The sequence below is a fragment of the Dermacentor albipictus genome, chromosome 10, assembly GCF_038994185.2.
Source record: "Dermacentor albipictus isolate Rhodes 1998 colony chromosome 10, USDA_Dalb.pri_finalv2, whole genome shotgun sequence".
Lineage (NCBI taxonomy): Eukaryota > Metazoa > Arthropoda > Arachnida > Ixodida > Ixodidae > Dermacentor > Dermacentor albipictus.
The window spans coordinates 92,048,361-92,064,662 of record NC_091830.1 but is presented as its reverse complement, the minus strand read 5'-3'; the positions used below and the strand labels follow the sequence as shown (position 1 = coordinate 92,064,662).

General features: G+C 47.3%; 1 protein-coding gene across 1 annotated transcript in view; it reads right to left on the bottom strand.

The window, feature by feature from the left end:
- Window positions 1-16,302, bottom strand: part of LOC135918136 (uncharacterized) — a 50,225-nt gene that overhangs the window by 4,933 nt on the left and 28,990 nt on the right. The window contains exons 5-9 of the mRNA XM_065451793.1: window positions 15,551-15,898; window positions 12,679-12,901; window positions 10,842-10,992; window positions 9,664-9,776; window positions 6,703-6,853 (exon numbers count right to left, since the gene is read on the bottom strand). Of these exons, the coding sequence (XP_065307865.1) occupies window positions 6,703-6,853; window positions 9,664-9,776; window positions 10,842-10,992; window positions 12,679-12,901; window positions 15,551-15,898 (986 nt within the window). The remainder of the gene's footprint in view (window positions 1-6,702; window positions 6,854-9,663; window positions 9,777-10,841; window positions 10,993-12,678; window positions 12,902-15,550; window positions 15,899-16,302) is intronic.

Below are 16,302 nucleotides of genomic sequence, written 5' to 3'. Positions count from 1 at the left end.
CGGTTTCGACAGCGTTGGTCTATAGGTGTCGTGACAGGCTCGACAATATAGTTAACAGGCGATTTCTGCGCCGCAACATGGTAGGGTCCTTGATATTTGGAAAAAAGCTTGGATAGTTCCTGCTGCTTCGAAACCAGCAGGAACGCCAGGAACTCAAAGCCACACAAGGGAGTTCGGACGAAAGTGACAATGCGGGTGATCATCGTCACGTGGAGGTTTTCGTTGCCATTGGTCGGCGGCTGCAAAGGCACGGGCGAGCTGACGGCATTCCTCTGCCCGGCGGGCAGCTTCGGAGATGGGCGTACATTCGGATGAGTCGGGTCTGTACGGAAGAATGGTGTTGAGGGTAGTCGAAGGTTCGCGGCCATACAAGAGTAAGAAGAATGGGGAGACGTTTGTGGTCACCAGTGGTGCAGTGTTGTAGGCGAACGTGATAAAGAGCAACATGAGGTCCCAATCAGTTTGATCAGAGGCGACGTATTTTGAGAGCATGTCGCCGAGGGTGCGGTTAAATTTTCCCGTCAGAACATTATTTTGTGGATGGTAGGCGGTGGTGGTGCGATGACTGATGCGACATTCAGCAAGCAGCGGGTTTCGACTTAGGAGTGGAAGACACGTCCTCTATCACTCAAAATTTCGCGAGGTGAACCATGACGGAGAATAAAGTTTCTCAAGAGGAAGGATGCTATATCACGAGCGGTGGCAGTAGGCAGAGCGGCTGTTTCTGCGTATCCCGGCAAATGGCCGATGGCGACGACTATCCAGCAGTTTCCGGAAGGAAGGGGTCCATACAGGTCAATGACCATGCGATCGAAGGACCTGGAAGGACACGGGATTGGCTGGAGTGGGCCAGAGATATGCTGAGCAGAAACCTTGCGGCGTCGGCACTGAGGGCACAACCGAATGTACTTGCACACAAAGGTGTACATGCCACGCCAATAAAACCTTGAGCGAAGATGGGTGTACGTCTTGGAGACACCCGCATGTGTACACTGCTGGTCAGTATTGAAGGAAGAATATATTTCCCCGCGAAGATGTCGAGGTATGACCAGCAACCAGTTGCGGACGACAGAGATGTAATTCCGGTGATAGAGAAGTCCATCCGAATTTCGAAGGGAGATGCTTGACGGCGCAAAGCTCGAGAAGGTGAAGGAACAGTCGACGCGTTTGAAAGGAAGCGGATAAGTACTAATCAGGCATACTTGCTGTGCTCCGAAGCCATGTCGCAGCCTGCTGGGAACGAAAGTACTTGGTACGGCAGAGAGTCACGCATCGCTTTCGGTTGACACGGGCGGACGGGAAATGGTACGACAGAGTCACGCATCACTTTCGGTTGACACGGGCGGAGGGGAAAGCGCGTCGGCATCGATGTGGCGGCGGCCAGACCTGTAGACACTGCGCACGTTGAAATCTTGCAACCGCAAAGCCCCGCGAGCTAATCGACTTGACGGGTCCTTCAACATGGACAGCCAACAATGTGCATGGTGTGTTGTGTAATCACGTCCAAGGGGCGGCCATAGAGGTAGGTTAAATTTACTAAGTGCCCAGACTATAACCGAACATTCCTTATCCGTAACGGAATAATTATTCTCGGCTTTAGTGAGGGTGCGGATTACGTATGCAACTACGTACTCATCGAATCCAGATTTGCGCTGCGCGAGCACATCGCCGAGTCCAACACCGCTTGTGTACTTCGGTCGGAGCTGTCGGGTCGAAGTGACGCCGTATAGGCAGCGAGGTCAATAGATGGCGCAACTCTTGGAAGGCATCGTCACAAGCGGAAGACGAGGTGTAATCGTTCAAGTCGCTCCGTAGAAGCTCATTCAAGCGAGGGGTGATGGACGCAAAATTCCGAATAAAGCGGCGAAAGTAAGAACACAGGCCAAGAATGCTGCGAAGTTCTCTTACGGTGGAAGGTATGGAAAAATCAGCAACTGCACCGAGTTTGGCGGCGTCGAAATGTATACCGTGTTTAGATACTACATGGCCAAGGCTGGTGAGCTGACTTGCGCAAAGTGACACTTCTTCCAGCCTACAGAGATAGGTGGGATAATCGGACGAAAAAATGACCACATCATCTAAGTAGCACAGGCACGTTTCTCACTGACATGAAATTCATATAGGCCATCTGGTGTTACAAAGGTCATTTAAGGTTGGTCTTCTGGTACCATGGGGACTTGCCAACAGCCGCTCCATAAGTTGATAGAAGAGAAGAACTGCGCGCCTTGGAGGCCGTCAAGGGCGTTGTCAATTATCGGAAGAGGATAAACATCTTTACGAGCTATTTCGTTAAGACGACGGTAATCAACACATAATCGAATCGATCCGTCCTTCTTAACAAGAACAACGGGAGCTTCCCAGGGGCTATGCGAAGGCTGAATGACGCCGCGTTTGAGCATGTCAGCAACTTTGTCGTCGATAAGACGGCGCTCTGTCGCGGATACACGATATGGTCTTTGTTGCAAAGGCACACTGGTACCCGTGTCGATGCGATGACAAGCAGCTGACTTGCGGCCCAAGGGCACATGCTGGCAGTCGAAAGACGAGCGGAACTTGTCGAGAAACTGGGAGCCTTGAGAACAGTCAACGTGCCGGCGATGGAGCTATGTAAAACATCGGAAAAAGTCGGCTCCTTTGCGGGGTTACAGGTCATTCCGGCGACCTCATGAGTGGGGATGGAACCAGTTGGCGTGTCAATGATGGCAGGAGGGTCGACCCATTGGGCACGGCCAACGCACTCCCCATGTAGGAAAGTGAGAGGACAGGGCAATCGGTTGGCGACGAGCAGTCTGCTGACGCCGGCATGAACGTCCAAAAGAGCGAAAGGCAGCGGGGAATATTTGCGATGACCAAAAATTGCAGATGGCGTAAAAAGTGCGCTGGCATCAGCAACAATGTTGCATGACACTGTGGCCAGGGCAGATGCGTGCGATGGAATTGTAACGTCTTCGGCAACAATTACTTTATCTTCAGCTTCACGAGCATCAAGGAGTCGGGCATGACACAGCGTTTGAAATTCTACTTCAGCAGGAGAACAGTCGATGACGGCCTTATTAGAGTAAAGGAAGTCCCAGCCCAAAATAAGATCGTGGGAACAAGAACACAGCACCAAAAATTTGACGATGTAGAGGAGGCCGTCGATCACAACGTGAGCAGTACACGCAGCTGCAAGCGTGATGCGGTCTGCGCTGGCAGTACGAAGTGACACGTTTGACAGTGACGTCGTAGCTTTTCTGACCGGCCGGCAAAGTTCGGCAGTAATAACTGAAACTGCAGCACCAGCGTCAACGAGGGCGAGTGCAGCGACGCCGTCCACTAATACATCAATAACATTATCGGAGAAGGGAGAGGCCTTGGTCTGCTCGTGGGTGACGCAGTTCTTGCCTCTGGAACTGCGACGATTAGTTTTCCCGTTCCGGCGTAGAAGAACGACGACGCATCGGCGAAAGCGAGCGGCGTCGAGGCGATGGCGAACGGCAGTCGACAAGAGGGCGGTGGTCCGAGTAGGAAGAGATCTGGCCGGGGTTCTGAGACGCGGAGGATGACGGGTACGGGGAAACGTATGTTGCAGCGTCGAAGCTACGGCGGTAGGATGTTGCCCGGTGACGACAGAAACGTGCAACGTGACCAGATAGACCACAGGCAAAACATATTTGCCCGTTGTCAGGAGGGCGTCATTGTCCACTGCTGTGTATGTGCCGCGGCTGAACGAAGTGAGGAGATGGACGCAGTGGCACGACTGGTGGCCGCGCAAGAGCCTCGGCATAGCTGTGAGGTGCAGTCATCTCGGGAAAAGCAACGGGAGTCGGCACAGGCGGAGTTTCGCGGGCAGAAGGGAGAGGTGCGCAAACTTGCTCGTGGACGATCTGGCGAAGGTTGAGCGGCAAAGGCGAAGGTGGTGGCGTGGCTGTGGACATCAGTGAAAGCTGACGACTGACCTCAGCACGGACGAACTCTTTTATCTGGCAAAGCAGGGAGTCCATCTCGGGAGCCGCCGTCATGCACGAGAGGGTTTCGTGGGACGCAGGCGTAGCCGCGTGAGAAGGCGCTGTCTGCAGAGCTCATCGAAACTCTGGCAAAGCTCAATGACCTGAGAAGCGCTGCTTGTGTTTTTGGACAGCAGCATATGAAAGGCATCGTCGGGCATGTTCTTCATGATGGGACGTATCTTACCCGCCTCCGCCATCGTCGGGTTGATACGCCGGCAGAAGTAGACTATGTCCTCTATGCAGCTGGTGAACGTTTCAACAGTTTGCTGGGATTGGCTTCGTAGGCGTTGTTTAGCGGGAAGTTTGCGCACGCCAGGGCGGCCGAAAACTTCTGCGATGCTGGTTTTGAAGCTAGCCCACGTGCGTAGGTCGGCTTCGTTGTTTTTGAACCACAACTTGGCGACGCCAGATAAATAGAAGGTCGCGTTTCTGAGCTTGAGGGGATCGTCCCATTATTTGGTGTTGCTGGCGTGTTCATACGTGCCCAGCCAATCTTCAACGTCTTTCTCATTGATGCCGCTGAAGATATCAGGATCCCGCTGACGCTGAGCACCGGAACATGATATGGCTGGAGTAACCGGTGGGGATATTGGTCTGGGGTCGTCAGGCATGACGGATGGCAGAGTTCGGGTGCGTAATTCCAGCCTTGGGGAAAACAGCAGCACCTCCACCAGAATCTACTATGAATACAGTACAAGAGAGCAGCGGGCAGCGTGTTTCAACCAGAGCAGCTCAGCCAATCTCGAGCTCGCACCTCCCGGACGACTGGCGATGCGGCTGCAGCGCCAGGCATTCTTCACTACAATTTATTTATTTGTTTTTGTTTATCTACTTGTATTTATTTATGTATTTATTGGATTAGTGAATTAGTGAATTAAGCATTTTGACGTATTTTTTCGTTCTAATACTAGGTATATGCACTAGATAAATAGTAGTGAACGGCGTTGCAACGGCAGCATTTTAAATGACATCGAATGGAAGCGGTCCACGAGAATTGATGACACAACCGAAATCAGCTGAAATCAGCGTGCATTTCGCGTGCATTTGCGGGCTTCTTTCACGCTCTGAAAAACACTTTTATGAGGCGCGCAGTGAGCAATAGAAAGCTGTATCGGGAGTTTTTCATGTCGCTCTACTATTTTCTCATTGACATATTTCATCTAACTATAATATTTCAGAAAGTTATTATTCGGGCTAATTATTTAATTAGGCCGAATGAAAAATAAAACAAGTTGGGCACCCCGAAGCAATACCAAATGACATTACCTTGGTTCTGTCCAGCTACGTGGTATTCGCATACTTTTAGACTCTGGCAAAAGTCAGCTGGGACGCCCGGTATATGATGCGTAAATATAGCGAAAGAGGATTCGGCAATATATGCAGCCCTTCTAATTAGACCACGAACGGGAAAATTTCGCCGCCCATTTGACTTAACATGACCCCCATTACCGCAAAACATAATCTTGGTGCAACCTAGAGTCACCTAGGCAGATTGGCCAGCATAGCTCTACGCAGCCGTATAACACTTCAGAAAACTCAAGTGATTTTTTTGCAGAAGCTGCATTTCAATCACACGCACTTTTACTTCGCGCAGAGAATCACCTTCGGGTTAACTCCGATTTTATAATTCTGGGCAACGTGCTAAATTCTTCTCCGCTCGCACAGGCAATGATTTGCAAAAGCCACAGTTAACCCACACATTTTTTTTAACATTTCCTGAACACCGTTCGCAATCTGACCCTTACATTGGCTAAGCATAAACAAGGTGGCTCGTTTTGTTCCCTGTGGGACACCGAGATAAGGTCATATAATGCACGAAAAAGAAAAACGAGAGTTCAAGGATTATCTGTAACGCTCCTAATTGTGTCAGAAGCGTTGAAATGTTGCAACACATTGCTCTTAGGATGGCCATAATTTCCATTAAATGTAAAAATTTAATGCAGAGTTATCTCGCAACATTGGAAAACGTATAGAATAATGGCTGCGTGGCATTTGAGGAACTTGGTAAGAATCTTTTTTGTTTTTTGCATACGCTGTGTTTGATCTGAAGGCATTGAACATCGTACACATATTCGCCATAGCGGTCAGGTTCTTTTTCAAGTTTGACCTTGGTGACATCTGTAGTTATGTCCCGTTGCATTCTACGCTGTGCGTCAATCGTGAACAACACACTCGTGGCTCTTCAGATCCTTTGCACATGCGCGCGCACTTCAAGATTTCGCTGCACATTGCCCACATTACCCACACCTTCTCAAGAATGTAGACTTCATGAACGAGTGTGTGTTTTTCACAAAACTAAGAAAACTGGCACAGTGTTTTTTGAATGCTTCTAGTCGCACTAAAAGCTTCGCTGTAGAAGTGCTGTAGTGAAGTCGGTCGCTATAAGGTTGTACGCCTCTTGCAAGCACGGTGGGTCACCCGTGAGGCGAACTATGGTTACTACATGATTGCTGGTGAACTTCGTCCTCCTCGCTTCAAACCTCTTCACGAATATGCAAACTGGTCCTTTTTCAGCAAGATACAGAGTTATAAACGCAACCGCTATCAATCATTGTCCAAGCAAGCAGTGTCTTACTGCCTTCTGCGCTTTAATGTATGGGGGGAAAAATTCGCAAACGGTACAAAGTTTTGCTGAAAGAGCTAGCTGACTCCCTTGTTTGCGAGACAGTTGGGGTCCGCGCATAAGAGTATGGAGAGTGAAACGTGTGCCAACCAGGTCGAAGTTGTAGTCCCGGGCGATGTCATCCGGAGGGGTGTCGTCCGGGTGACGCGTTGGGGGCATGACCGCGCAGTGCGGGACCGTGTTGTCGCCGAACCGGTAGTGACCGAACGCGATGATCAGGTACGGGGTGAAACCGAGGTCACTGTTTCGCGAAGACGGATGAAAACAAACAATAAGGAAGACAACTTAGTCCAAGATGCATCCTCGAATGCTAGTCGAGAGACGAGCCCAAGCAGCGCGAAGTGCTTTTCAATTTGGAAATTCCCCACCCGAATTACCTTATTTCCTATCCCCTCGGGCTGGGTTTGAATTGCGAAATTTCCCAGTCGCACAAAATGCCGACGTTCAAGAATAACGACTTCCTAAGAGGAAGCTTTAGCTCGGGCTCTACTCCGACGCGGCCTATTCAAATACATGTAAAAACGCAAAAACGTTTTTCTGAGATAACCCCTGGACCGATATTAATGAAATTTGTTGCATTTGAGAGAAAAAGTTAAATTCTAGTGGCTGTTGTAAGTGGAATTTTGATTTAGGGCTTGAATTTTGTTAAAATGATTTTCAAAAATTCAGACGTTTGAAAAAAATAGAAGCACGAAGTTTACAAACTAATAGCTCTGCATCAGAAACAGATATCGCGATTCTGTAAACGGCATCCATTAGACCATTCAAAGCAGACAAATTTGTTATGTCAGTTTACATCTTATGTAAATTTGTTACGTTGTTTACGAGGGTTCTGCAAAAGTTGTAATTACACATTTCCGCAATTTTTTGAGGTTCATGTGTAACATATCAATTTTGTCCGCTTTAGATGTGCTATCAGGTACAATTCACAGAATTGCGATATCGTTTTTTCTTGCTGAGTTACGGAGTTGTAAACTTGACAGTTTCGTTTTCTGAAAATTTGCGATTTTTCCCAAATTTTTATAAAAAATTGACGACCTAAATCGAAAATTCGAAACCAACAGTCACTAGATTTTAAGTTATTCTTTTAAATGCAGCAAACCTCGTCAAATTTGGTGCAGTTGTTGCCTAGAAAAACAAATTCTCCTTTTACATGTATTTAGATAAAGCTTCCTCTTAAGAGGAAGCTTTAGCTCGGGCTCTACTCCGACGCGGCCTATTCAAATACATGTAAAGCGCCAAAAAAAAAAACCTTTTTCTGAGATAACCCCCGGACCGATTTTAATGAACTTTGTTGCATTTGAGAGAGAAAGTTAAATTCCAGTGACTGTTGGCAGCGGAATTTCAATTTAGGGCCTGAATTTCATTAAAATGATTTTCAGAAGTACGAAAGTGTGCAAAAAATATAAGCACGAAGTTTACAAAATTATTAACTCTGCATCAAGAAAGATATCGCGGTTCTGTAAACGGCCCTCATTAGATAGTTCAAAGCGGACACATTCAATATGTCAATTTATATCTTACGTGAGTTCGTTACGTTGTGTAGGAGGGTTCTGCAAGAGCTATATTTCCGTATTACTGAATTTTTCTAGATTCATATGTATCATATCAATTTTGTCCGCTTTAGATGTAGTAACATATGCAATTTACATAATTGTGATATCATTTTTCATTGGTGAGTTACAGAGTTGTGAACATGATAGTTGCGTGTGCTGAAAATTTTGGATTTTTCCAAATTTTTATTTAGAAGTTGACGACCTAAGTCGGAAATTCGAAACCAGCAGTCACTATATTTTAAGTTTTCCTTTTCTGTGCAACAACCCTCGCGAAATTTGGTGAAGGGGTTGCCGAGAAAAACGAATTCTCCTTTTGCATGTATTTAGATAGCAGCACCCGAGCTAAGGCTTCCTGTAAATGTAGACTGGTACAATGAATATTTTCTCACTTCCTAGCAATATTAAATTAAAGAGCTTTTGGTTCCCTTTCGGCAAAAAAAAAAGGAACAGAGGGCTTAGATGCATAATTTCAAACAAGTACTACCGTTTATAACCGGACCTCTAATCAATTGAAGAGCTTGTAAATGTCAAACAATTGACAGATGTTCGTACCTGGAGCACCATCGCGATGACATTAATGAGACACAATGGCACCAAGGCACCAGATGCGTGTAGTGGTGGGGTAGTTAAAACAGCAAATCCCGCTGGTACGTCACGGCAGATCTCTTTCAGATCTCTTTAAAACAATTCAAATGAAATGAGATGGTCCGCATATTGCTTTGCTTTGTCTAAATTGAGAAAACGAACTTTTTTTTTTTGCAAGAGGCCTAAAGATGAGGCATCCTGATTGAAAGATATCGAGCAAGAAGTTGACTGCTCTATGTGAATAAATGCTCCGCAGCTGATGCTTATACGCAGCAATCACAGCTTCAGTGAAGCGCAATAACTCATAAAAGATCATAATTTGCAATTTGGAGTTCTCTCCGAAGTCTACCGGAAGTGTTACTTGAAACAGTGAATCCTGGAATCGAATAGGAATCAAAATACAATGACTATTCGAATCCGTATTCGAAATTTGTATTAATCGTACATCCTCAACATTCAAGGTGGGCTCATTACACGGTACTTGAAAACATTGCAGCGGCTGGGTACGTTAGCGCACCATTAATGGTGGTGGTTTGTCCCATGGTTAACACCCTTACCCTTAAGGCATTGTATAGCACATGACAGCGAGGTCAAAATACACCAACGATGAGGCAACTCATAGTTGAAAACCGTGCATTCATTCTCACCAGACGGTGGGAACCGAAATGTTGACACGAAAGTTTCGTAGCGATGGTTATCAGAGTTTTGTTTCATGGGATTTACATTTCGTGTCGTCTATCGCCGCTAAAATCGCGTTAACTTGCCACAAAAAGTCACCCAACAAATAAAAGTCCATCTGTCTTCATCAACGATTTCATCTTAAGCCTTAAAACTGGAGGTGTTAGTCACGACAGTTGACCAAGCACACGCCATACAACCACAACTGTGCTAATGCGCGTTTCAAACTGACCTGCAATCCGCGGCGAAGGCCAAACTCCATCCCAGATCCGGTTGCGGCATAGCCAGCGCCGTGATTGAAAAGTTGCCCCGCGCTCTCTGAGTGTCAAGCAGCCGGTCCATCGCCTGCGTGGCAAAAAAAACAAGAAAAAAACCAAGGTTAAAGTCGATCTATAACAATTCCAAGCAGGCATCGACAACAACGACAGCAGATAGCGAAGAACTTAGACACTGTCTATTATTTCCTAGTCTGACTACTTTCATGATAGGATGCAGAAACCCGTTTTTAATGCTTTAGCATTAGGGGTGTCCAAGCGAGAAAAAACTGGACGTCGTGGAATATACATATATGAACGAGAAGAAAGGGGTTTAACCGGGGGGCCAGGTATTCATCAATCATAACATAATAGGCCAACAAAAAAGGCAGCAAGGACTACACAGGGGAAATTACTTTTCCGTGCTAATAGAAATTAATTATAAATTATTGGAAAAGAAAGTGGATGAAAAAACCACTTGCCGAAGGCGGGGAATGATACCACGTCTGCGCATTACGCTTGCGATGCTCTACCGATTCAGCTACCGCGGCGGCGTTCTCCCAGCCACAAGGTGGATGGGAGAACGCCCAAGTAATTTCCCTGTCTTCTTATTGGAGTTTTCGTTTGTTGGCTTCTCATGATATATATATATATATATATATATATATATATATATATATATATATATATATATATATATATATATATATATATCTGGGCAAAGGTTATTATGACCACGCATAAGAGAGCAGAAAACTGGATTGGGAATTTTGCCACCACGACGGTCTGCAATTTTCTACTTCACAATTTCGCTCTGATTATATTTGAGAACGTTCTTACTTGACAATACCTAATTACGTAATTAGGAGAAATTCAAGAACAATAGTGTGACTTGGTCCAATCGACGAGAAACGACGTCACCTCGGTTCTGTCCAGCTACGTGGCACTCGCATATCTTTTTCTTTATTTTGGCAGCAAATTAAATGGAACACGTCGAACACTTCTCAGTGAATCGTGTTGGTTACTGCACCCATTCGAATTACCGGCAGCTAGTTAACGGCGATGGATCCAGAAGCGTCGTTACTTACTGTTTATTGATTTTTCCGATGACATTTCGTGTCCTTTCCCTCCAAATGTGTGATACGTGAAACCGTACCTTAAGTGTGGCGATGGCCGCTTTCGTCTTGTTTCGAACAGCCGTCGCGGGTGTGTCGAGGATGCCGACGTGGAAAATGCCGTGTTCCCAGAAGAGTGCAAGTGGACTGGGGTTCATAACCTTCAGAGCGTCCTCCGCCGTCGCCAAATGGCTGCAGTAAAAAAAAGATAGAAAAAAACCTTCAGACTGAAAGGCATCGTATCCATTATCAGTGGAGTTAACCAGTTATAACCCTAGTTGTATTCTACTCAGTGAAAGGTCTATTGTTCCTTGTCCTCAATGAGGTGTGTAGCATCTTCATTCAAGGGGCGCTGACATGATCTCGTCGGATATACATAGGGTGTACTCCCGTCACAGCAATGTAATCGTGGGACAGCAATCTGCCATTGCAATAAATCGCCTAACTCCCACTGACCACCATAGAAGGTGTAGTGAAGGTGCCAGCCGACGTCATGCTCACATTTTTACAGCAAAGCTGTTTAAGGCTAGGGTTCCGGGCATTCATTGTTCTGCGTCAACAAAAAATGTGGTCCGACATGGAAGACAGTACACACAGCGTCCAAGCGCAATGGTGCATATACCCCTGTGAACTTCACGTGGAGGGCTCCGGGACTTGTAACGCGCCCTTCAAATACCCTTGTCACTACTGCAGACCCAAAGAGGTCCAAGACACAAGGGTAAGGACTGATGCTACGATCGGATCCCGAAAGGCCGAACTAGGTCGGCCATGTCTGCGTTCGCACCGCCCTCTCTTTGTCGGTTTTTCAAGCGCTTGCGTATCCAGTTTCCTTTCCTTCCACTTTCTCGTGGGGGAGTTACCGTCGAAATTTCAGGCGTGTCTGCTTTCCTCCGCATCCTCGGGGCGGCGGTCCCATCGTCTACACGTACGTATATACATAAAAAAGAACAGAAGCACAAGTTGCCATTCTCAATCCTTGAATTTCCCTTCTCTTCTGTCGTCCTAATGGGGAGGACTCGTATGATCCGTACTCCCTAAGAGCAACGCGCCTACGAAGAGCGACGTCTCGTAGGCGCTTGATGTTTTCTGCACGATCTCTATCTATGCTTTTTGACGCCCCCCCGGCGACGATTGCATTCTCGTCTCTGTTCCTGCCGTCGCTCTTCAAAGAAGCGTTGCTCTTCGGGAGTCCGGACTATATGCGAATATGTTGGAATTTATTATAATAATAACAGGGGTGATACGAGAAAGTGTGTGCGTATGCCTATCATCACGATGACCCCCGATAAAGACAATAAATGCATTCGCGCCTTTGTTCAAAATTTTGTGCCACCTCTGCGTCATGTGTTAGGTAGCTTCACTGGTCATCCACTTTCACAGAGTGGAATGTAATTGCTTTTTTTTAATGAGATGGCATTCTGCGTAGTTGCAGGGTGCTGCATGTCCGGTGGCAGTAAAACGAGGAAGAAGGAGGTAACATATACACTGACGTTTTCAGCCTGCCGGAAATAATGGAACACCAATGTGAGGGTGCAAAGTCCCTAAGAGCAAGACGACGCGGTTGTGCGGCTGGCGTAGATAGAAGCATGCGAATTTTGACGCAGCGAGGCCGGACGTGCTAGTTTGTGGCGATCACTTTGTAACAGGCAATTCCATAAGAATGTCGCTGCAAACTAGGCGACGTGTCAATCATGGAAGCATGCGCGGTGAACTGAAAGCAAACATCGGGAAGGTAAAATTAAGGGAATACTAAAACTTGAGGAACGCTAAAAATGCTGTCACTAAAAATTAACACTAATTGGGGCACTGGAATGCCTGGGGACACTCTGCGACACTTGTAAGCGCCTGGGGACACTAAAAATGGTTCCGGCCGCTCACTCGAATGCGAACCCAACGCCAAGGGTTGTACGTCGGTAATAGCGGTGGTCGAAGAGGAAAGTGTAGAGGCTGGTGCTGTAGGTCGCCGTGTCGGGTAGCAGGTTGTGGCCTCCCTTGTACAGCGAGTCGAAGAAGAGGAAGTCGCACAGCGCGTCCGGCGGGAACACCGGAATCATGATAAGCCTATCGCCCATGGTACACAACACGGGCTGCTTGTTGATTGCTGCGCAGGAAGTTTATCGTTTATTGTTCTTAAGTTTATTGTTTATCGTTCTTTCAGGGACAACTGTACGTGTTACTGATTTTGTAACTCATACACACGTATTTCTATCTTCTGGTGTATCAAATGTTTTTTTTTAGTCTGTATTATCTACTCTCTATATCAGAGCGACTTGTATTAGTTTTGTTAGTAACCCTTACACACATACTTCCAGTTTTCTGATGTATCAATTATGTTTTTTCTCTTAGTCTTTATATTATTTTCGGTCTTGTTATTGTGCATTTATGTAATTAATTTATTCTGAGTGTCTAACAATGTTACAATTTTGATGCAACCACCATGTATGCCTTGTAATGGACCATCGGCCTAGTCAAGCTGTTTTCCAACAGCTTTTAGCCTTTGGTATCCGCCAGAACACTTGTAATTCTGGAAATAAAAAATTGAATTGAATTAAAACACAACAACGGGCATCGTCCAGATCATGGAAATCATGTCTATATCATGGAAAGAGCAATTCTGCAGGCGAAGTCGATACTCAACTCCCGCTTGCTGAGTGGCATTTTACTCACTGAAGAGAGATGAAATTCACTCTTCAATTGTGACCGCTCTCCAATCAAATCCTTAGCAACTAATGTGGTATGCGTTTTTTTTTCTCGACGGTTAAGATCAGCGGGGAATCTCACAAAGCAGTGGTCGAGTTCAAGGCCTCGACATCGACACAGATGTTGATGCGGCAGCATGAATTCGCAACATCACTCGGACCTGGCGTCAGGTACTCTACCTAATCCACCACATCGCGTCCAAAAGCGGGGCAGTGAGGAGCGGACTCTCCTTCGTCTCGTTACTACTCTACTAATCTCACGAGCGGTGCGATCCTATGATTTCCAGTCTTACACAAAAGCAACGAAAAAAAAAAAACTCGGATCTCTGAACGGTCGTCACCGGCCTGCCGCGTTTCACACCTTTGCAACGCCTTGCCAAAATGGCCGTGGATGAATCCGATCGAGGCAACAGCCGAGACTGCCAAGCATTCACATCAATTCCGACTAAGAACAACGATATTCGGCCACACCATCCACTCGTTTCTAGACCTGTCAATCACCTTGATGCCTCAGCTCTAATTTCCTGCTCCGTGGGATTGTCAGCACCGATTCCCCGAAACGAGAATGCCGATCACGTAAGAGAGGCAGTTGTCTTAAACAAGGTGGCATTAAGTCGAAGTTCGCGACGCTTCTCCCCTTCACTGTGCTGTCAACACAGAACGTTGCCCTTGGTGACGAAGCTTCAGCCATAGCGTAATACTGCCCACGTACCGCAACAGCCAGCCACCCTGCCTGCAAATACCCATTAACGATGGAACTCGCTGCGATATCCGCTGCTTCCGACGTCGTCCTCAAGCCTGCTTTTGCAGCCTTCACTTATCACACTGTTTACACATACTCGCCGGCCTCCATAAAGGCCTGCGCCCGGTTGGACTCGCGCAGTGATGCTGTTCCTTCGGCACACCGGGCGCTGTGAATAGCCGACGAGGCTGGCCACACTGTCCGCCTCACGATAATACCAGTTCACTCTGGGGTAAATGGCAACCGAATAACAAGCTCTATGGCAAGAGAGCTTTTTTCCTGCCCCTCAGAGAATTGGCCATAGTGCCGGACGATTCATACCCCTTCGATCCGGACACATTCGTGGCAGAAGTGAATGAGGCTCGAAGGGTCGCGCTTTAGAACATCCTCCCCGAAAATCTTACGCCTCTGACACACTGAAGCCAAACGCCTGCGACACATCGTCACAAAGACAGCAACGACACCAGTCTGCCGCGCCAAGATGCGCCTCCAAACCTGGCATCAGCCACTTGCCGCTCCTGTCCAGGGAAGCAGCTGCTGGATCAGCAACATAGACTCTGGCTCTGCTCGGCTTTCGCCGAGTACTTTGGAGGAAGGATATCCACCCTCCCTCCTACTCTGATACCTCAGAACTTCGCCGCCTCGAGCCTTCTCACTGGTCCCCGCTAGAGATGGTGCCTCATACTCCAATCATTACTTCGTTTTCCACGGGTCTCAAAGATGGTCAATAATACCTGAACTGACCTCCTCCTTTGTCGCTCTTCCCGCCCTAATGGATCCAAGTCCTGGGGTCGGAAACTTTTTATGGTTACTTTAATAAATGTTTTAACAACATCAATGCGAAGGAAATCAAAATATTCATTGCATTCGGTTCCGAAACAGCGAACTGGCCTATAAGCAAGTGCTATACATAGATTTTCACAATTTAACTTAACCTTATGCATTTGTCAGGACAACGTAATGCATTGAACATGTGTGCCTTGAACAAATTTCAAATATGCACGCTCCACACGAAATGTTGGCAACAACCACAACTCGCATCATCTAAACATAACTTCAGACAGCCTACTTACTTTTCTGCCTGTCTAGTTATCCGTATGCGTGTTTGTATACCTTTATGTCTCACCTGCCTGTGTCTCTTGGTTATTCTGTCTTCCGATATAAATCCTATTAGCAAGATGCAGATCAGGTTTCTAACGTGTGCCCAAACCTAAGTACACGAGCGTTTCTGCACTTTTTGCAACCCGCGACGTGTAGCACAGCGGCGCAACGCCATAGCTGCAAAACTACCGCGTCGAGTTAGACTCGCCTTTTTCGGATATGGGCGGTGTGTCAGGGGACTCCATGGTTGTATCAGGGAGGTCCTCCGTGGTCGTATAAGGGGTGTCCGTGGTCGTATCAGGGGCCTCTGTGTATGCTGTAGGTCGTATCGTGGGCGCCGCGGGACGAACCGTGGGCACTGTGGGGGAGTCGGCAGGGGGCGCTGTGGGCGCTGTGGAGCCCATAGCTGGCACTGCGGAGTCCACGGTTGGCACAGCGGGGGGCGTCTTAGTCACAACAGGTATGGGAATAGGCACTGAATCAGGCGGAGAACTGTCAGAAGAACCACCGCTGAGCTCCGGGAAGTCGACCTCTTCCGGTTTGGAGGGAGCGCGTTCTGCGAGGGCAACGCGTGGTTATGTTGACGTGAATTAAACGTTCCTTAAAGAAACGGTCAAAGGGGATCGCTCACTGAAACCGTTGTAAGGAAAGCGTGTTACAGCATTAACTTTGCAACAGCACGGCGTATACGCACCAACCTTTGATATCGTTGTGCAGAGGGAGGAAGCCGTTACCCTGAGATACGTGTGTCGTGATCGCAGATGGCGCCTTTGTGGCACCACGCATGACGCAGTCGGTGCTAAACTTTAACCTCGCGAGTGGCGTTCAGGGAGGCTCAGCTCGCCTGCTTGTTTCTAGTCCGAGCAGGAATGGTCGCGTTTGAGAGCAGTCACTACGGTCATAGCATAGCATAGCTTGTCGAACTTAAACTGGTGTTCATGAAGAGCCGTAAGGCTTACA